This window comes from Physella acuta, unplaced genomic scaffold, assembly GCF_028476545.2.
Source record: "Physella acuta isolate Inbredline_101_S28 unplaced genomic scaffold, ASM2847654v3 ptg000255l, whole genome shotgun sequence".
Lineage (NCBI taxonomy): Eukaryota > Metazoa > Mollusca > Gastropoda > Physidae > Physella > Physella acuta.
Window position 1 is genome coordinate 488296 of NW_026731774.1, and position 23705 is coordinate 512000.

Below are 23705 nucleotides of genomic sequence, written 5' to 3' on the forward strand. Positions count from 1 at the left end.
TAAATCATTAGTTTGCGTCAAAGCCTAACATGACGCGGATCTAGACTTTTTTACATGTAAAAACACCGCAAAAAAACACGTTACATTTAGATATTTAAATAACAGCGTGGGTAAATATGCTCTCCTTAGTGAGGCGTGTAGGGCTCACGGTCAGCGCGACTTCGACGAAGGACGGTTGAAGAGGTGGTTTGTTATAAAAACACGTGTACCATAAAGTTGAGTAAATGTAATATAATGACGTCACGTGATTAGCCGAATTTACCCTTAACCCACATAATCATTTATAGATAGCCACAAATATTTAAAATTTTTGGTATACAGCATCTTTAATTTAAAAATATTGTTTACCAGCCGACCCGCGGCGTACCATACGCCACTGTTTTGTTGTTTTATTTTCAACTTTTCAGTAATTCATAATTTGTAAATTCGACGCTACCAATACAGCGACTGAAAATATTTGTTTTAAAATACTATCGGTAGCTCGTGAAGGACTATAGCCCCCCTCCCTTTACCCCCCCCCCCCCTCTTCCGTAAAAGCAGCCTCCACTTAGTTACCTCCCGTAAGTTTCAAATCCTTTTGCAGGATGTTTTGAGAGGTAGGCATTTTTTGTGGACGTCTACATGTGGGGAGTGTGTGTGTGTGTGGAGGGGGGGGGGGGTAAATGGATCAAACCGAATATGCCGTCAAGTTCATTAGCCAAATTTTAATAGCTAGGCAGCCACACATGATATCAAATAGTTCGGCCCACAGCACCTACTAGCCCAACCTCTTTAATAAAAATTATTTTATGACTGCCTCCAACCTCTGACTACCTATATGAAAAATAGTGTGTAAAGTCGAGAGGTACACAGCGTCCATGCGCGATCACTACAATTTTTCTCAATACCCTTTGACGATACCAAAACCATTCCAGCTCTCTATTGCTTTTAACGCTTCTTAGATCTGCTAGTCCATTTAAAGGACATGTAGATCTTTATTTTTATTTATCAATCAAGTAGGTTTTTGTTTGTTATAGCCGAGCGGGATAAAATTTGTTCCAATTAAAATTTATGACATCGTAAAGCGATTTTATCTCTTTTATCTGTTTTGTTTTGCACCAATTATTAAAATTTGGACCGAGGCGCGTTTACAGATATTATGCATTCATGAGGAGTAGTTGTGGTGGTTAGGGGGTGGGGGTGGTGGAAGGAACCATTATCAAGGCAAATCTAACACAATTCGAAAAACTTTTAGTGGATGGTATAACATATTCTAAATTTATATCTTTTTTTCACATATTAGTGTACCCAAGAAACAAATTTATCATATTGTTTAAATGTCATTTCTATTAGCTTTCAGTATTTGTGAGTGTGCATTGAGCAATTCATGGAGTGTATGCGTGGACATTTTTACCGATTATTGCCGTGGTACACTTTACTATGACCTTTTTTCAACTTTCCTATGCTATGCTTAGCCACTCAAATGTAATACATATAACTTATTGTTACATCTTGAAGAGTTTACTAAACTTGAGCTGTCTACGTGTACCAATCTCCATGTCACGTGGCTGCGTTTGCTGTCTCCAACGCCTGACGCGAGGCACGTCCATCAACGTTAACCAATAATATCGATCCTAGAGTTTGCCACGTATAACATCAGTAAATAAAAAAACTATATTTAGAGCTTGATGGTCTGGCCTTAGGGTCTCAGTGATCAAGTTGCAACACAGGGCGCAAGTCTACGAATCTACTATACTAGTCTGCTGTATGAGAAAGTTAAAAAAAAAGTTAAATGTGAGTACAAGATCATGTTTATGTATGTTTGCTGATAATTGCTTTTAGTAAGAAAAATTAAGAATGGTGTGGGTATTTTACAAGGGATAAATGGCCCGTTGAGATACAACGGGCGCTAGGTTGATAGTATTGTCAATTTTCTCTAAACCAATACCAAAACTAAAATCACCACCTTAACTTCAAATTGAACAGGAAACGAAAAATGTAATTGAAAACGGATTTTTATCCAGAATCGGCATTTTAATCGGATTTAAGCTTGATCTACACGTATACTGCATTTTGTTAACTAAATATAGTCGCTGCCATACCCCTAAACCTTGCACCTAACAAGTGACTCTACGCGGGGGGAGGGTACGGGCGGGTGTAGGGGGTGGGTTGTAGCTCCGCCCCGCTGCATGACAGCCCCCTCCCCGAACCCCACCCACCCCGAGTTACGTCTACCGTCCGCTTCAACGAAATATAATTTATATAGAAAACATACTTTAACCAGTGTCCACCTCCGCCAAAGAAAATTTGCCCACCATCGGGGAGGAAACTGTCTGAAAGAAACAATGATCTCATTATTAGCGTGCGGCGTCAATTCGGCCAATGACGAAACGGCCCCGTCAAAACGACCCCGACAAAACGACCCCGTCAAATCGGCCCCGTCAAAAGGGCCAGCGACATATGGACCCCGTCATATAGGCTCCCGACAAATAGGCTCCCGCCATGTAAACTACCGACAAATAGGCTCCCGTTATATAGGCTCCCGATAAAAGGGCTCCAGTCAATAAGGCTCCCGACAAATAGGCTCCCGTCATTTTGGCTCCCGACATATAGGCTCCCGTCATTTAGATTTTTCCCACAAAACGGCCCCCGCGACTCCCGACAAATAGGCTCCCGCCATTTAGTTCCTCCACAAAACGGCCCCTGTCATTACGACTCCCGACAAATACGCTAGCGTCATTTTGGCTCATGACAAAAAGGCTCCTATCAATTTGGCTCCAGACAAAAGGACCACTGACAATACCGTTTCTGTAGAGACTAAGTCGCCCGGCAAAGCGGTCTCATTGAATATGACACCTGCCAGTGGAACCCCTTCATCAACATTCTTTAGAGTTAGCTTATCCAACAGTCTTATGTAATACAACCAGGGGCGGAACTACAGTGTCGCCAGACCCTGCAATGCGGGGGGGGGGGGGGGGCAAGCCCTTTAGGGGCCCACAGCCGACCATATTTTTAAAAATATATAGTTAAAAAATATAATTTTCTTGCATTTTTAACTTGATGGTTGTTATTTAAAAAGATTACTATAGCTGCGATTGGATTATCTTTTTTTTCTAAAGACACCACCCCGCGCTCTTGTATTCTTTTTCCCTTTGTTTTTAAACCATTGTGAAAGCCGAGTCCTCTTTCTCCTACAATCAAACTTATCAAAGATAAGTAAACGTGCAAACCACTTCCATGACTTATTTCCCTTTTTAAAATAGTCAAATAGGGGTGTCCATAAGCTCATTTAAATAGATTTGCACTAAACAAATTAAAAAATATTTACTTCTCTTAATAATTATTTTTTATAAAGTACTTACTAAAGAATGACATTGTACAAAAAGGAAATGCATTTAAAATTAATAATATAAATACAAAAAAACATAAAAATAAACATAAAACGAGACACCATAACTAATACAAAGCTTTTATGTTTTATATACTTTTGAACAAATAGTGATCAAGATATCCGATAGCAGAGATAAAATAAACTAGAAATTCAATACAGACTATTGCACTTACACCAGGGGTCGGCAACCAGCGGCTCGCGAGCCGCATGCGGCTCTTTTGATATCAAGATGCGGCTCTCCAGCTCCTTGAACAAATACTAATATTCTTAATAAAAAAATTAAATATTTGAAATAAAAAAATGTTAGTGGCTCTTTAAAACCAGGGAAATTTTGAACATTGTAACTTTTGGCTCTTCCGCTTCAAAAGGTTGCCGACCCCTGACTTACACACATGACAGGTTGTAATTTGCTTAAATTGAAAAAAAAACAATTATGTTTTTCAAAACCCGAACAGCCCAGCCGTGAGAATCCTATGTTCTTATTGTTTGTTTGTATATATATATATATATATATATATATATATATATATATATATATATATATATATATATATATATATATATATATATATATATATATATATATATATAGAGAGAGAGAGAGAGAGAGAGAGAGAGAGAGAGAGAGAGAGATAGATATAGATATCGATATGAAGTTATGAAGTTGTAGATGTAGATGTAGATGTAGATGTAGATGTAGATGTAGATGTAGATGTAGATGTAGATGTAGATGTAGGTGTAGGTGTAGGTGTAGGTGTAGGTGTAGGTGTAGGTGTAGGTGTAGGTGTAGGTGTAGGTGTAGGTGTAGGTGTAGGTGTAGGTGTAGGTGTAGGTGTAGGTGTAGGTGTAGGTGTAGGTGTAGGTGTAGGTGTAGGTGTAGGTGTAGGTGTAGGTGTAGGTGTAGGTGTAGGTGTAGGTGTAGGTGTAGGTGTAGATGTAGATGTAGATGTAGATGTAGATGTAGATGTAGATGTAGATGTAGGTGTAGGTGTAGGTGTAAGTGTAAGTGTAGGTGTAGGTGTAGGTGTAGGTGTAGGTGTAGGTGTAGGTGTAGGTGTAGGTGTAGGTGTAGGTGTAGGTGTAGGTGTAGGTGTAGGTGTAGGTGTAGGTGTAGGTGTAGGTGTAGGTGTAGGTGTAGGTGTAGGTGTAGGTGTAGGTGTAGGTGTAGGTGTAGGTGTAGGTGTAGGTGTAGGTGTAGGTGTAGGTGTAGGTGTAGGTGTAGGTGTAGGTGTAGGTGTAGGTGTAGGTGTAGGTGTAGGTGTAGGTGTAGGTGTAGGTGTAGGTGTAGGTGTAGGTGTAGGTGTAGGTGTAGGTGTAGGTGTAGGTGTAGGTGTAGGTGTAGGTGTAGGTGTAGGTGTAGGTGTAGGTGTAGGTGTAGGTGTAGGTGTAGGTGTAGGTGTAGGTGTAGGTGTAGGTGTAGGTGTAGATGTAGATGTAGATGTAGATGTAGATGTAGATGTAGATGTAGATGTAGATGTAGATGTAGATGTAGATGTAGATGTAGATGTAGATGTAGATGTAGATGTAGATGTAGATGTAGATGTAGATGTAGATGTAGATGTAGATGTAGATGTAGATGTAGATGTAGATGTAGATGTAGATGTAGATGTAGATGTAGATGTAGATGTAGATGTAGATGTAGATGTAGATGTAGATGTAGATGTAGATGTAGATGTAGATGTAGATGTAGATGTAGATGTAGATGTAGATGTAGATGTAGATGTAGATGTAGATGTAGATGTAGATGTAGATGTAGATGTAGATGTAGATGTAGATGTAGATGTAGATATGGATATAGATATAGATATAAACAGGGGCGTAGCGAGGGGGGTGCGGGTGGTGTGGACCGCACTGGGTGACACCATTTAGGGGGGGGGGGGTGAAACCAAGGCAAAAAATAGCAAAATATATATATAGAAAAATGATAATTCCAATTAATAGAGGGATTAATTAGAGTGTTAAATAGCCTTTTAAGAGGTGGGGGGTGCAAATCGAAAGTTTGAGGGGGGGGGGGTGCAAATCGAAGGTTTGAGGGGGGGGGGGTGCAAATCGAAGGTTTGAGGGGGTGGGGTGCAAATCGAAAATTGAAAGTTTGTCCCCGGGAAGGGTCGTTGCGCCTCTGGGGGGTGACACCCGACCTCGCTACGCCACTGGATATAGATATCGATATAGATATAGATAAAAATATTTTTGCGCGGTGGCCCATTTTTTTCTAGTTCCGCCATTGAATACAACGTATGCATCTCTTGTTCGGCAGGCCTTATTTTTATATTAGTTTATCTATTATAAAATATAGCATGTTTTAATTTAAGGGTCATCTATCTATGACATCCATAATTGAGTCGATAGGCTGTTCCAACTCAGTGTGTGGGGAGAAGGGTCCACGCTATACTTTCCTACCTGCAGTATGCTTGTAGGTTATCAAAACAAGATGCTGTTATCATGTAAACATCATGTATATCATACATTTACACTTCTGTGCTCGCTTTTCAGCAACAAATATAGATATCTTTTCTGTTGTAAATTAAACATTATCAAAACTTTAGAATTGGTGGAATTTAGCTGTTAAGGGCTCGATTTGTTTGTGAATTAATGTTGGTTCATGAAAAACAATTTCGTTCGGGCATTCAAAAGAACTATAGTGGTATTGGAGGTAGGACAAAATGGTTACTTTTATGCCAATAATGGTCATTCATTGGTCTGGAGCCAATATGTCGGGAGTCATTTTGTCAAAAGCCAATATGTCGGAGGCCCAATAGCCTGGAGCTAATATGTCGGGAGCCCATTTGTCGGTAGCCAATATGTCGTGAGCCCATTTGTCGGGAGCCCATTTATCTTGAGTCCTTATGTCGGGAGCCAATATGTCGGGAGCCGCTTTGTCGGGAGCCAATATGTCCTGAGTCTATTTGTCAGGGGCTAATATGTCGGGAGTCCATTTGTCGGGAGCCTAAATGTCGGGAGCCCATTTGTCGGGAGCCTATATGTCGCAAGTCAATATGACGGGAGCCCATTTGACGGGAGCCAATAAGTCGGGGCCCTTTTGACGGGGTTGTTTTGACGGGGCCGATTTGTCCCAGGTCATTTTGACAGGGCACCCATTATTAGATTACACAGATTAAAGGTAGACCCTACTTCCATAAGAAAGACCCGTTTCCTACATTTGGTCGCTAAATCTCAATCATGGAGATAGTGTTTCTTTCAGACTTTTTTTCTCAGAGTATTTTAAACAACAACAAGCATACAAATAAAATAAATTAAAACAAACAACTTATAAGTTAAAATTAAAAAAAAAAAATTTAAAAAATTAAAAAATTAAAAATACAAATAAAAATGAAAATTTAAATTTAAAAAATTTAAAAAATCAAAACATTTTTAAAAAAATTTTAAAAATTTAAAAAATTAAAAATCAAATTTAAATTAAAAAATATTAAAACTAAACTAAATAAATAAATAAATAAATTAAAAATTAAAAATTAAAAATAAATAAACAAATTACGTAAACAGGTCACCGATGGTTATTACGTCACAAGGTCACCCCCTCACCTGACCTACTGACCTGCTGACCTACTTCCGCTGCGCCTGCGCCACTTTCTCCTCCACCCCCTGCGCCAACGCCAGGTGGCGTAGTATTTTACTATATATCCTTAGCGCCTCCTGCTCCTGGTCCCCCAGAAATGATAACCAAAAGGGACCTTATATACTAGTTATATGATGTCACGTTTCGTTTTCCATATTGTCTCTTGTTGTACCCCCCACCCACTCTATGTGGGTGGGGCGGAAGGGGTGGCTCATAATCATTCGAAATAATAATAGCTCCCACCCCGCCACCCCCTCCCCTAGTAGAGTCGCCTAAAATAAATTCTAAATGCGAATTTTGTCATGTTTGAAATTAAATGCAAGGTTTAGGGGTAAAGCAACGACTATTTTTAGTATCAATGTGCAGTAACTACGTGTAGGTACAAAAAATGTTGATTCTGGATAAAAATCTGTTTTAAATGACATTTTTCGTTTCCGGTTAAATTTGAGGTTGAGGTGGTGAATTTGGTTTTGGTATCGGTTTAGAGAAAAAGACAACACTATCTACGTAGCTCGTTATATATCTCCCTAATCAGGCCATTTATCTACTTCTTTTAAATTTGACCATATATATCAATGAAATTTTGTTTGTATTCAATTTTCGTTTCTGATTAAATATCGGATTAAATTACCGAATCCAGTTAAATCTCCGATTCTAGATAAAAAAAATATTTTTAATGAAATTTCGTTTTCGTTTGAATTGCCAATTCCTTCTAAATTTCCGGGTCTAGTTAAATGCCGATTTAGGATAAACTCCCTGGTTTAATATGTTTTCCGGCTTAACTTTCCTTTAAGGGTTAAAGTTCTGTATTTGGTTAAATTTCCAGATCCGTTAAAAAAGGCCGGTACTTGATAAAGTTCTAGCTTTTGATTTCTGTTAAATTTCCGGTTTTTTAAATTTCCGGTTAAGGTTAAGGGTTTAGCTTAATGTTTCTGGTTACTCAAAAGTCAAACATATTCCATATTTTTATTGTGAAGCCTTCGGTGACCCTTGTGAGCCGAAACTGAAATTTGCTTTAGCAGAAACATTCCCGAGAGTATTCTCATCAACACCTTAAAGTTTCATGGCGATCAGTTGAAAGGCGTAGCAACACATACAGTATACACAGATACACTTCCATTTTTAAATATATAAAATTATAAATCGATACTGTTGTTAATACGCATTCAAACGTAGAAACCTTATGAAATAGTGTCTTTTCTAGTGTTATATGCTGCAATATTCATTGATGAAAACTGATATAGTAGGAGCTGCACCCCCCCCCCCCCCCCGCTTTCAATACTCCTCTCTTAGCGTATTACTGGTGAGCTGGCAAAGTGTAACTATCTTAAATAAAACGTGGTTGCGTGAGCTCTCTTTAACGTTGTACGCGTGCCACGTCCTTCAATGTGAATCACGATCGATCTTTGATATTGCCACTTAGAACATCAGTAAAGAGAAGAAAAATATTTAAACGTTTGGTCTAGACTTCGGGTATAACAAATCACGTTTTAACTTAGGGCGCAAGTCTACGAATTCACAACAATACATAATTTCACATGAATATTGTTGCAAATATGAGAGAAAAGAATAATACCGTGCTACATTAAACAATATAGCATACATGATTCAAGTCTAGATGACCTGATTTTAAATTAAATTTATCAAAATAATAATTAACTTTTATTTAAGATATCCTTTGATTTTCCAGTTGTTTTTTTTTTAAATTAAGATCTAAAAACAAAAACAAAATGTTTGATTGGAAGTACTGCACAGCATTCATTGTCTTGCTGCTTGCTGTCGTAGACTGCGTGAACGACGTGAAATACCAATATGACGAGGATAGAATCTACAAGAGACCAAGTAATGATTTAAAACATCTTAGTTTATGAATGTTAATCCTCGATTTGATGCTCGACACTGTATATCGTCCCAATAGAATCTTAGGCGTTTGAAAGCTAGTTGTCAGTGTTCTAGAAATGCTTGATTCTTAATCATATAAAGATTGCCTGGCCTGTGAGCAAAAGACGAGTTGGTGAAAAAAGGAAGTAAGAAAGAGAGAGAAAGGGAGAGAGAGGAAGAGAGAGAAAGAGAACTATTACAATTGTTTTTATGATTTAATTTGAAAAAAAATTATTTTACTAAGTTAAATTATTACTATTTTGCATCATATTAATATTGATTATTATTTAAAGGCTAATTAAATATTGTTAATGGTTTTAAATTTAATCTGAACTCTAGACACGTGTGAATCTAGCTCTGTAAAATGCCGATCTTGCATACCACAAAACAAAATATGTGATGGCACTATTGACTGTTCTGATAAATCTGATGAAATTAATTGTAGTAAGTGCGACATGTAATTAGTCATTAAACTTTGTTAAGAATCTAAACATAAATAAAACTCGAATGAGACATTTGAGTGGAAAATGGACTTTTAATACAAAAATATGTATGTCTACTAGTTATAGCAGTGCTTTAGAGTATTCAGATAAAATAAAGATTAGAAATCTAGGTAATACTTTTTCTGACATTAAATATGTCATGTCTCTTTTATAGTCCAATGATTTTAATATGTGTTTCTATAAGGTTATTGTTTATTCTGTGTTATTTATCTTATCTGAAAAGCTGATTTTTTTCCATGGGTAATGAAAGTGTGGGAATTAAAGAGAGGGGTGGGGGGGGGGGGTGAAGCAATCAATCAACGGTTGGGGTTAAAGCCATTCCGAAACTCAATTGCTCAATTACTTTAGAAGGCACAATAAGTATAAACATTATTACATTTTCTGATATAAACAAACTTTATAGTAATTACTATCTGATTGATTCATTCAACAGCCAGTTGTAATGGGAGCAGCTTCAACTGTGGAAATGGACAATGCGTCCCTTCGAAAACTAGATGTAACGGCTTTTTAAACTGTTCTAACGGAGAGGATGAAAAGAATTGTAGTAAGTGTGACCTGATATTTCCCTTGATTGTAAGGAGAATGTTATGAGTGGTCTATTAATATTCTACATTAAATTGAGAGCTGTTGAAAATATTCATTATATTTTTTTTAAAATCATTTATAAGCAGCTAAATTAAATCATCCTTCAATATCCATGTTTTAAAGCAATGTTATTTTACATTCGCATGTTTTATTTATAATATAAAATGTTAAAATGTCAAGAATATTTGTGTTTGATTTTAATAGTTTATGATAGTGACTATTCAAATCACGCTATTTCTATTTGAAAGTAACACGTTAAAAGAATATTAAAATACTGTTTTGTTTGATTTTAATCGAATCGGAATGTATGTCTAAAAGTCAGCTAAATAAAGTCAATACACTATCTGTATACAAATTTATTTTAATTAAAAAAAGATCAGTTAATTATACATATAAATCTTTTTAAAATAAGACATTAAATAAAAATTTCAAACCCTAATGCTGATTTATATTAATAACTACTATATAAATGACCATCGCTGAGGTAACTAATTATTTTTTTCATAAGTCTAGGCTAAATTAAAAACAAATTAAACAATGTGGTTTTGTTTATTTCCAAAAAACGGAATCGTGTAATAAAGGCGCTGTTTATTGTGTAAATGGATTCTGCATTAATGGAATAAATGTTTGTGACGGCGTTAAAAACTGTAGGGACGGATACGACGAACACAATTGTTGTAAGTGCGATATAGAAAAAAAAAAGTCTGAGAGAAACACTATCTTCATGATTGAGGTTCAACGGCCAAAAGTATTATGTTCTAAGTTAAAGAAGTAGCGTCTCCTATTAGTCTGTCTGTATAATCTACAAAGAGGGGTGGGGGCTCTGTGTGAAGGAAATCGTTTGAAATTATCAAGGGTCGATATATATATATGTATATATATATATATATATATATATATATATATATATATATATATATATATATATAGCAATGTATATGTGTGTGTGAGTGCCTGTCTCTCTGACCTACAGTTATTCATTACTAAAACTTTCATCACATCGCCATGAAACTTTGGGAAGTTGATGAGAATGATCCTGGTGAAAACTCTTTAACAAAGATTCAAAATTTGCAATGATGGCTCTCCTGCAGGGAGCGTTTTGCTTTTCTCTATACAAGCGATATAAAAATAAAAGTCGATTGTGGTTTCACACTGTTCAACCGATCGCCATCAAACTTTAGGGAATTAATTATAACGCTCTAGGGAAGTGTTTAAAAAAATTAATTTCGAAAGAGCGGCGCCCCTGGAAGGTGCGATTTGTCACTATATACTTTAATTGTAAACCAATATGAAAGTCAGATGTAGTTCGACACCGTTCTTACGTTTACCATGAAACTTGGGAGCTGATGAAATCAGGCTACTACTGAGAAGGTTTTTGTGAACAAAACAAAATATAATTTGATATGGGCGGCGCCCGGGAGGGTGCGATTTTCGTCAATCCACAAGTTGGCACCTAGAATTCCAGAGTCGCTATGTTAGCAAGTGGCAACCGTTAAACGTACGTCCTGCATAATTGGTAAAGCTTACTACTTCATTCAGCGTTAAAACTTCAATAGGCACAACCGCCGGTGCCCCTTAGACACGATGGAAAACAATAATCGTTGACTTTATCGAACCAGGCGCGTCCCCCGGCGCCCCTTCAGGGTTCGATTTGGCGCCCTTGGTTTTCCCGTGAGCGTAATGACGCCTATGTTTGTTCTAAACAATGCGATAGACAATGGATAACATGGGTTCTTACAGTCGTTCACTAAATTGAATTAGGCGTGTCCGCCGGCGCCCAGGTAAGGTGCAATTCGGCTGCAAACAAAAGTTTAGGTTTCGGCCCCCAAAGGCTCACATGAGCCGCTGAGTGCCCTGTGATACATTTTTTAATAATCAGAAAAAGTAACCAAGTTTTGATTATTAACTTAGTTTACCTTAGGGCGGGCTCTCGAGAGCGTCTCTTTACGTCCCTGACACTTGGGCGATCACCAAAGTGTATTGAACCACACTATTACTTTTAGCGATATACGTACACTAAAGGCTTTCATGCGGTGGATAAATCAGTACCCCGACACATATGATTCAATTGCAGGGATTGTTTACATTTAAATCAAGGCAATCTATTCACAATGTTTTGTACAGTATCATAAATTTAAAATGTAAAAAATACGTTTAGATTAATTTTAATAAACCATGCTATTTACTATTCCATATGTGATATTTCTATTTTAAAAGAATCAATTGAAAATATGTACAATATATACAAAGCAGATACAAAGCGCATATGAAGCGCATATAAAGCGCATATAAAGCGCACATAAAGCGCATATAAACTGCATATAAACCGCATATAAAGCTTGGGAAACTAAAAACTTTCTTAGCAGCCCGAAAATTTTTATTTACAAACTGTGATTGTTACACTTACATCTTGTGTTGACAGACGCTAGTGGAGCCTGTCGGGCTCCATGTGTTCTTGCTCTGGTTGCCATTTACATATTTTTTTTTTAAAGTGATTTCAATATAATACACTTATTGAATATTTTTTTTATTGTCAACACTAGTAGCTAACCTTGTTATAAATAAGTAAAATTATTTTTGTGAAGGCCATAAACTGCGTATTGTTGGCTAATGTAATGTTGAAAAAAACAACGACTTTAAAACTGTCATCATGCCTGTGACGTAGTTTCACGTGGTATTTCAATGCATTTTTTATCAATATAAGAGGCAATACTGTCCATACGCTGTTCATTGTCCGTGATTTAGTTTTATGTGCTAATAAACTTTATATTTTAGTTATCACTATAACATTTTTTTCTGTCGGGGATTAGCATTTGACAAAGAAAAAAAAGCAATTCCGATTTACTAAAATGTCGCAAATTGTTATTATATAAATGTATACAATAATCTTATACTTTGCGACTTGTGATATATTTTATTTCATTAACCCCCTAGAGAAGTGTAAAAATTCTTTCCACTGCGATGACCATGAATGCATCTCAAAAGATTTGATCTGCAATGGGAACAATGATTGTAAAGATGGATCCGACGAACGGATATGTAGTAAGTGAAACATTAAATGACCATTTTAAACTTACACCGATGTCGTGTCTATTGAGTTAACAAAAATAATACTGTAATTTAAAAAAAAAAAGTTTCTATTCGATTTACCGTCTAACGAGATGTAATGATGCTTACCGCTGTGCTGACGGTCAATGCATCTTAAATAATTTGAAGTGCAATGGCAAAAATGACTGTAGAGATGCGTCCGACGAACGAAAATGTGGTACGTATGAAGTACTGTAGTCTACCCGGAATGTGATACATACATTTCACAAACATAAATAAACATTACAAACTTACTTTCATTTTACATGTATATAGTTAAAAATACAATAGTTGCCTGAGATAATATATATATATATATATATATATATATATATATATATATATATATATATATATATATATATATATATATATACATACATACATATATATTCGGTTGTATATACAAACTAGTGAAATTTAATGAAGAATTAAAATGTAATGGCGGTCGATGCATTACGAACAATTTTGTTTGTAATGGCAAAAAAATGATATGGAAAATGATGAAGGTTACAGTGGTAAGTGTGAGATGTAAACGGTAAAAAAGTAAATAATACCTGTTACTGGTAATAATCAGTAACACTGTTGTAATTCAACCGGTAAGAGGGACTGAGCCACTTCGCAAATGGGAATAAAACAAACGTATTTTTAAAAATGTATTCGACTGTCGCTTGAACTTCACGGACAAGGTAATGTAATAATAAAGTAATAATAAAGTTTCAGCAGCTAATGCAGTAATAGTAATAATTAAACTTAATAGTGGCGAGCTGAAGGTCTGATGACTTCGCTACAATTCAACGTGCGCAGTTTACAGCCTTAAAGTCATAACAACCTGGTCGGATGACCTCTTGACTCTGGCAATGGCTTACGGCTGGTGAAAAAGACTAAATATCAAGTCCGATGACTATGGGTCAACTTAATGCCCCCAGTTTAGAGTCTGTAGTAAAATAAAATTATAAGTTTTAAAACTATTCGTTACAAAAAAGCACAAAAATACTGCAATAGTACAATTTATTTTTATGTACTTTTAAAACTTAAAGGATACTTATCATACATATATTTATAAGTTACAAACTGAACATTTATTACAAAATGGGCTAAGTAAGTAATACAGTAAGAGAGTCAGAAGAGAGAGAATTTTTTGGATTGTAGCTGCAGTGAGGTTAATGCAATTAGTAATAAAACAAATAGTGTTCGTTACCTCACAAGTTAAAGACAGTTACAAGTACTATGGACGTTTCGACCCAAGGTCTTCGTCAGCACACAACAGTGTGGTTACAGATTAGACAAATAAAGACAAACAGTAACACATTTTTTGACTGAGCTCGACAGTGAAAACACGTCTTGTCTGCTAACCACGATATCCAAAAGAAAAGACGCGTGAGAAGGACGATTGGACACCGTATAGGGGTGGGGTTGGGGGCGTGGTGTATGCGGGGAGGGGGGGTTGGTTAGGTGAAAGATATCTGTTCATTCAAAGCCATCGGGTGCCCGTGTAACAAATTTAAGTATTAGTCGCATTTCAGTGCTAAGGCAATTTTTAAAATTGTGGCAAAACCGAACGGCGGCAATGGAGGTAAACGGCTTTACCATCACATGAGAAGGGGGAGGGAGGTTGAATAAACATGTTACTAGAAATAATGTTATGTATTTTCTTCAAAATCATAACAAATTTGATATTAATGTATCTTCTAACAATATTGTTCCTTAAAAAATACTTGAAAAATTACTATGACATTCATATTATTTAATGTAGTCTGTCCTTGATACATTAAATAATATCTAAAGTTTACATTAAAAAAAATTTAAGTAGTAAATGTTTTAAAGTATTTGATTTTTTTCCGCAGATCGTTGTTCTGAAGGCAATTTCAAATGCGACTCAATTATGTGCTTTAGACCTCCCGTGAGATGTGATGGCAATCTTGATTGTACTGACCAGTCAGATGAATTCCATTGCTGTAAGTGAAGCTTACTGTTTATCAGTATACTTTACATATAATATAGTATACTTTACCGATGATGCCGTAAATGGTACAGCATACAAATACAACTGAAATTTCAACTGCAACTTTGGAATGAAAGTCCTTTTCAGAAATTGTTGCAGCATTCTATTAAATGTATATATTCAATCACTGAATGTTTAAAACATTTTTAGCATTAAAATGTGGGTATCTAATGGAGCTAAAAATATAAAAATTCACGTAAAACTTTCAATAATAATCAATCATAGCAGTAAAATGGTGATTAAAATAATGGATATACACTTAATTATAAAAAAGATGCATTGATATCTTTATATATGCAATAATTATAGTTGACTTTTCTATGACAGAATATTTTGTAACAATATATAATTTAATCACTTTTTACTCTCCACACAACAGATTAACTTTACACTCTTATTTTTTTTTCTGTTAAAACAAATTTTAAATGTTACAAATAATTGTTTTTATTGAAATCGTTCACCAGCTAGTTGCAAAGAAGGCGGTTTCAAATGTAATGATCCCATGTGCATCAATAAAAATCAAAGATGTAACGGAAAAAAAGAATGTCCGGAATACGAGGATGAAGTAAACTGCAGTAAGAGTTACCATGATACTTATTTGAGTATTGTAACAATAATGCCAGCGAAGGCGAAAGCTGATTTACTTTTACACTGTGCAGTGTTGAGCAAACATAGTTCACTTGACTGTGTGACCGCGGCAGGTACAACCGATTCTACTGTGGTCACTTCTGTGCCAGTCGGATACATATTAATGCTGGCTGAGCCGTTTTCTAGACTTTCATGTATAGCTAGCTCTCTGCCCGATTACGCCGTTCCAATAGATTTTATTTATAGTAACATTAATCTTTGCAAATAATAGATATTAAAAATATTTGATCTGAAACCGTAATACAGCACGGTATTTCTACTTTAAAGTAACCAAATAAAAATATATTCTTATAAATTTATGTTATTTTAATAACAAAAAATGGATCCGTCTATATAAAACTATTGTTTCAAATTCAAATTTTATTTGGTTTAAAATAATATCATTGTAAGTCACCAAATTTAGATCTTAAAACAATATTTACATTATTTCTCGCATTATAAATGAACATCGCTGATATACATCGTATTATTTATATTCTAGTCCATGCTACGTTAAACAAAATATGTTTATAAAAATTAGTTTCCTTACTCTCCCAACAGCAAGTTGTAATGAAGGTGGATTCTATTGCGGAGATGGGAATTGTATATCAGAAAATCAGAGATGTGACGGCTCTCCTGACTGTAACGATACATCCGACGAACGGAATTGTCGTAAGGGCGTATGCTGTATTCTACGTAAATTAGTTAGCGAAATCACATTTCATAAAATAAACAATAACAATATACGCATATTTATTTTATGATCAATTAATAACCACAAATAACATAATACTTCGCTAAGACAATATTTTAATGTCATTTCTATACTTACTTACTTAATCCTCATCACTCCCTGTGGAGTATAGGGCAATAACAAATCTCCGCCATTCAATTCTGTCTTGGGCGAGCAACTTTAGTTCATGCCAGGTCTTGTCAGTAGCCTGCACTTCTTCTTCCATCTCTCTCCTCCATGTTCCTAGTGGTCTTCCTCTCTTTCGATTTCCAGGCGGAATCCACTTCAGCGCCATGTTGGGGAACCTTCTTTTGCTCATGCGTAGGACATGACCCAGCCATCTCCATCTCCTCATTCGAACTTCCGAAACAATTTATTTAATCCTGTCCTTCACCATATTTCCTTGTTCGGGACTCTGTCGTCCCACTTTATTCTGAGGATGCCTTGGAGGGATCTTCTTTCAAATCCTCTGAGTCGGCTCTCTCCTTTCTTGTTTAGTTTCCATGACTCTGCAGCATAGAGGAGTACAGAACGTACATTAGACTTGTAGATCCTTATTTTAGTTCTCTGATGCAGTGAGGATGATTTCCAGATCATGGCTATTCTTTTGAAAGCTTGTGCTGCCATTGCTATTCCGATGGCCATTTCTTTCTCCATGCTGCCATTTGCAGATAGATTGCTGCCAAGGTACCTAAAGTCTTTGACCTCTTCTAGCTATGCTCCAGTCGCAAAGGTCTTGAGAGCACTTTTGGTTTTTATTTTCATTAGCTTTTTTTCCGGAGTTTATCTTTAGTCCAAAGCTTTTAGCAATTTGCTCTATTTTTGTGGTTTTAGCTTGGATGTCTTTTTGGGCATGTGAGAGTAAAGCCAAGTCATCAGCAAAGTCACAGTACTCTAGGTGCTTTGTAAGTTCCCAAACAATTCCTCTTGGCTTATCCTCAGTGGCTTTTCTCTTAATCCAGTCTATTACCACCAAAAAGATGACAGGTGAGATGACACAGCCTTGTCTGACTCCTGTTTTTACCTTGGACCATTCACTTTGCTGATTTTCATGTCGCCCACAGCTTTGGATGTCATAGTACATGTCTTTAAGTGTGTTTATGAATTTTCCTGGAAAGCCATATAGCTCTAGTATCTTCCATAATGATGGATAGTGGATGCTATCAAATGCTTTCTCGAAATCTATGTAGTTGATGTAGAGAAACTAATTCCACTCTAGGGACTGTTCCACTATAGTGCGCAAGACAAATATTTGGTCGTTACATGACCTGTAGGCTCTGAAGCCAGCTTGTTCTTTACGACGGATCCCATCAATTCCTTTCCTCATTCATTGTAATAAGACTATGCAGAAGATTTTTCCTGGTACTGACAGAAGATTAATGCCTCTCCAGTTCTCAAAAACATTAAGGTCGCCCTTTTTTGGGTAATTTGATAATGATTCACCGTTTCCAAGAATCTGGGACTTTTTCTTCAATCCATACTTTATTGAAGATCCCTGATAGAGAACTTTTTCGTTTTCGTCCTTGATAGTAGATGATCTATTTGCTATTCCTCCTGTTAGAGTCCTGCTAATCTTGTAAACTGTTCTGCTATCTCCCTTATCAGCTGCAGCCTGTGCTTCTGTGGCCATTGTGTCTCTACATAGTTTCTTTTATCCTTCCTAGCATTCCTTTTTACCTCTTTTTGTAGTCTTCTATATTTTTCATTGTTCCGTACCCTGCTTTCCATGGTTCAAGATAATGTTTTAATTTTGGCTTCTCTTCTCTTAACAATGAGATCCCAAGTATCGCTTGAGATCCATTCCTTCCTTTGTCTGTTCCTGTGTCCTAGTATGCATTAGCTTGTTTTCTTGTATACATCCAGGATCTTCTCGCATTGTGTATTGGTGTCCTCTTCTGATAGTTTCTCGAGTAGACTAAATCTAATTTTTAATTCAATTGCGAAGTTTGCCTTAATGGTGGGATCTTTTAGTTTAGCTAAATCAAATAGCTGGTGGTTTACTTTCCTGTCGACTCTCCTAAGCTTGAGTTGTAGCTTGCACAAAACTAGATTATGGTCGCTACCTACGTCAGCTCCTCTTATTGCCTTTACATCTCTCGTGGATTTTCTCCACTTTTTATTTATAGCAATGTGATCGATTTTATTGCTGGTTCGCTTATCTGGGATATCCATGTGGATTTATGTATTTCTTTGTGCTGGAATAAGCTGCCAACTTTAACTCGGCCATTTTCTGAGCAGATCTCTTTTAATCTTTGACCGTTGTTGTTTACCTCTCCTAGCCCCTCTTTACCCATGCAGGGTTCGTATCCTTAGTTGCTGGACCCTATCTTTGCATTTATGTGTACAATGACTATTAGAATGTCATGTTGTAGAGTCCTGTCGATTTGATCTTGTAGAGTGTAGTAGAACGTGTCTTTGTCTTCATCTTTTGCTTGTTCTGTCGGAACGTAGCACTGTAATATCGTAATCTTTACATGTCTTGAGTAGAATTTGGCTCTAAGAATGCGAGAATTGATTGGTTCCCACCCTATTAGACATTTCCTTGATATGTTATCCATGATAATACCAACTCTTTCCTGGTGTTGGTTATCAGATCTCCCAGAATAGATTATAGTTTCTCCTGATCCAAGTGTAGTCAGGCCTGAGTCTGTCCATCTCATTTCGCTGATACCCAGGATGTTGATCCTGTATCTTGACGTTTCCTTGACCACTTGAGCTGTTCGCTAGTTTCGTACATGGTACGCACATTTCAAGCTTCTATTCGTGTCATAATTTTGGGGGTTACTAAGGACTGTTTTGGAGTAAAGACTTCCTTGCGGCTTTCATCTAGACTCGTTATATCAGGCAAAGCTGCCTCAATCCTCGGTTGCTCTTCCATGATGGCTTGATTTAGATCTGTTGCCGTTTCCGTAGCTCTTTTGTTTTTACATGGTGGGTTGCTAGCCCAAGCCCATTCTGGACTTAGGACTAGACAATGGCGGAATTAATTCTATACTAGCCTTTTGTAAAGGTAAAGCTCTCGACTATTACAACGGTTATTGCGTCAACCGGCATTTGAAATGTAATAACATATATGACAGTATAAACGGAGCTGATGAAGTGAATTGTCGTAAGTGTATAAGGTGGGCTGTATCGCCCTGTTTTTATATAAAGATGATGATGTCATATAATGTGGCAATTATATAGTACTGATCCACTCTCGATATAGCCATTTTGATACAGTACATTGAGAAAGACCAGGTAACTATGTATTCGTATATATATATATATATATATATATATATATATATATATATATATATATATATATATATGTTGGCTGGTACTCTATGGTTGGCTTGTTATTTTAAATAGTTGTCATAGGTTGCTTGTTTTTTTGTGTAATTGTATTCTTGGTTGGTCGTAGCTGGATGGGGGGTAATGTTGCCCCCACCCCTCAACGACAGGACAGCGCCCGGTTCTCACGGCGCGGGGATCTGCCCCGTGTGTCAAGAATAATTTATGAGTGTTCACAGTCGTAGACCGGCGTGACCGGACCCTAGGTGTGTGCATGCTTTGTATTTCGATTTTATGTCCTGTCTGCCCAATGCTCGTCTCCTTAAATTTACCAGCGTAAGGTCACGACGGTCAGTTCGGGCCAAATAGTTGGTTTGGGGGTGGTGGGAAAGTTTGATTGGATTCAGCCTATAAAAGAAGAAGGTTAAATGGTCATAAGAGCGTAGACAAAAGAGCGCCGACATAAGAGCGCCGACATAAGAACGCAAATTAAAGATAGAAAAATCATATTTAATAAATAGGAACAAGAAAATTAACTCAGAACAGAAGGCATTGTTTGATGTTAACTCTTTATTGTTTCATTAAAAAAGTAACTGTTCAGTTTCTTTAACTAAAATACTGATATAAACAACGTGAAGTCCAATTATTCAAAACGCAATCTAACAACACATACACAGATTTTAAATGTTAGGCCTAAAGTGAGAATATAAACTGAAATGAAATGTAAAAAAAATCAAAATAAGTTCAGATTAATAAAACGTTTCTTTATAGTTGCATTTATATTGCTAAGTTGTGGGCTATACCTCGTAGGTAGTCCATCATTGAATCATTAGCATAGGTTGAAGCAATCGCCTGCAATCTTCGGTTCAGCTGAACATATTTGTTCTTTGAAGCTCCTGGTTTATTATCTCCAGCTACTAGATACGTTTCAGTTCGATTTCGATGCGATCTTGTTCCAGACGAAACAGGTTCATCAATTTATAAACGGATGGAGGATTGCAATCTACCGTTTGTTGTAATGCGCGATGCCATGCCTCGACTGAGTTGTTTGTACGGGGTAGATTTTCAGCGATACGATTATGCACATTCCAAATAGCAAGAGCGAAGCTCGGGTCACCTCCACGGTTTCTCCTTCTCCTCAGTATGTAAGTATCTTTCCAATTATCTACTAGTGGCATAATTTTTGCAGGGCTAGCTTCTACCAAAATTGCTCAAAGGCAGTACAGACATCATTGCCTTCGTCCAATATAATAACCTTCCCTTTCTGTGATTCGATCTTGGGTTAGAAATATTTTTAAACTGCATTTATAAGATATTAACCATAATATATAAATAAAAACGTCGTTTAATCGTACCTCCGATTATTTAATTAAAACAAGTGTTAACTAAGTCATATTCGTTTAGCATACAACACCTGTTTTTTTTTTAATTTGCTGCGCTCTTATGTCGGCGCTCTTATGTCGGCGCTTTTTTGTCGTGCGCTCTTTTGACGGGTCACCATTACATATATATACATATAAATAAATAAATAAATAAATATATATATATATATATATATATATATATATATATATATATATATATATATATATATATATATATATATATATATATATATATTATAACTAGTTATGCCTTAATGTTACGAACATGATAACCTAACTCAAGACAAAGTCTGTTGGAACAGTGAATGTATTTTACCAAATAAAAAAATAAGACTATCAAGTTACGTTTATAAAGTATATAGTTAGTTAACAGAAATATTACAATAGTTAACGTAGATAATATATATTAAATCTATTTATACCAGCCAGATGTAAAGGTGAAGATTTCTTCTGTGGTTACGGTCTTTGCATCGAACGTCCTTTGAGATGTAATGGCGCCAAGGACTGCTTTGATGGACGTGATGAAATAAATTGTAGTAAGTGTGTGATGATTTGTATTTTCACTTGGAATGGTCAAATTAGGATATAATACGATTTATATTTTCTTTCTAACATTATGACAACTAAAAAGATTGTTTATAGTCTGGTACATATATTTAGGGTGCGTAAAAATTGGAATTTAAGAAGCTAAACATATACATAAATGAAATTCTTGGTGCACATCATTGATACATGCACATATATGCACACACACACGTTCACACACTCACACACACACACACACATATATATATATATATATATATATATATATATATATATATATATATATATATATATATATATATATATATATATAGTATATATATATATATATATATATATATATATATATATATATATATATATATATATAATCAGATTGTATTAAAATACTCGTACAAAGTAAGTGCGTCGTGATATATACCTAAATATTTTGTCTGCACTTACCAATCATCAGTATGATGTTAGTGATGATGTTATATTTGTAAACAAAAATGAAAGTCAGATGTGGTTCAACACCGTTCTTCAGTGTACCTGAGATTTGGGGAATCGATGAACGTAGGCTACTCCTAAGAAGGTTTCTGTGAACAAAACAGAATATAACATGGTAAGGGAGGGCATGAGGGTGGGGGGGGGTGCGATTCTCGTCAATACATATTTTTGAAAACACGGAATTCAAGAGTTGTTAGCAAGTGGCAATCGTACGTCCTGCAAAACTGGTAAGGCTTACTACTACTTTCAGCGTTATAACTTCAACAGGCGCAACCACCGGCACCTCGTAGACACGATGGGCAACAATAATCGTTGACTATTATCGAACCAGAAGCGTCCCCCGGCGCCCCTGCAGGGTTCGATTTCGCGCCCTGGGCATTTCCGTGAGCAAAATGGCGCCTACGTTTGTTCTGAGTGCCCTGTAATACATTTGTTAAATGAGAAACAGTAACCAAGTTTTAATTATTACCTGGGGGTTCTACAGAGCGCCTCTCTACGTCCCTGACACCTGGTCAATCACCAAAAGTGTAATCTACCACACTAATACCGTTAGCGATTTACGCACACTCAAGGCTTTCATGCGGTAGATAAATCCGTACCTCGATACATATGATTCAATTGCAGGCATTGTTTACATTTAAATTTTAGGGGGTAGGAGCCGGTTAAAAAAAAAACTTTTATAAGACTCCTTAGAAAACAATATTTTCTTTAACCTTTTTTAAGGAAAATCCTCATAAGCGTTTGCATACACGAAAAAATGGTGGAAAAATCTTGGTAACGATTAACGTGGCGGCCATCTTGAAAATTAACCCCTTCGTAGGTTTTCCACTATTCATGAAATATTATATTTTAAGCCGAATCAACTATGAATTCATAATCTTCTTCCATATGTTGGGGTACTCAGGTACAACTTGAAGTTCATATATAATTTATTATGAATTTTAAAAATCTGTGTCCGTTCGAAACATTTAATTTTATGGAATTTTGGGGCATTAACAACAAGTGTTTTGCATTTTCATTTCTTTGTTCAATATATTAATTCAAATGATAGCAGAGAAGAGTTGCTATTTTGTGAGGATATCACGGTGAAAATAAATGTTTTTTTTAACTGGAGGTTTATAATGGGAAACGGCTGTGCAGTTTGTACGGAAGTTGCGACATCCATGCTTGGGTCAAAATAAGGCTTTCAGAAAAAAGTAAAAGATTTAGCTCCCTAAACAAGGGGAATCCACTGCATGATTCGCCGGTATGTCCACGTCAGCAAGACTCTACCGACAAACGAACGAATATTATCTATTTTTATTATAATCTCGGGACATTTTTAGTAAAGCAGCAAAATTGCCAAAGAAAAATAAATCTTGGAAATATTACCATGTTTGAGAAACTCTGCAATGCTCAGGGGTCTTAAAACTTTTCAAATTTCAAGTGTTCACCTCCCGGAGTAAAAAGGATGACAGTGATATACATGTTCAGTAGGGAAGACAGCTCTTGTGTTAAGGTTCATGTCTTCATCCGCATCTCTAATGAACATTAGCAGTTAAGAGGTAGAACAGATGTCCAGCGACTCATCTCCATTTCAATTTTAAAAATGGCAATACTTTCTTGTATTTTTCGCGATTTAAGACACAATGTTTTCACCAT

General features: G+C 36.1%; 1 protein-coding gene across 1 annotated transcript in view; it reads left to right on the forward strand.

Moving 5' to 3' along the window:
- The first annotated feature begins 1678 nt into the window (after positions 1-1678).
- Positions 1679-23705, forward strand: part of LOC131938673 (LDL receptor repeat-containing protein egg-1-like) — a 43740-nt gene continuing 21713 nt past the window's right edge. Inside the window, exons 1-9 of the mRNA XM_059296799.1 lie at positions 1679-1773; positions 8659-8789; positions 9168-9272; positions 9765-9875; positions 12851-12958; positions 14851-14961; positions 15473-15583; positions 16197-16307; positions 21455-21565. Coding sequence (XP_059152782.1) covers positions 8678-8789; positions 9168-9272; positions 9765-9875; positions 12851-12958; positions 14851-14961; positions 15473-15583; positions 16197-16307; positions 21455-21565 — 880 coding nt within the window. The 5' untranslated portion in view covers positions 1679-1773; positions 8659-8677. The remainder of the gene's footprint in view (positions 1774-8658; positions 8790-9167; positions 9273-9764; positions 9876-12850; positions 12959-14850; positions 14962-15472; positions 15584-16196; positions 16308-21454; positions 21566-23705) is intronic.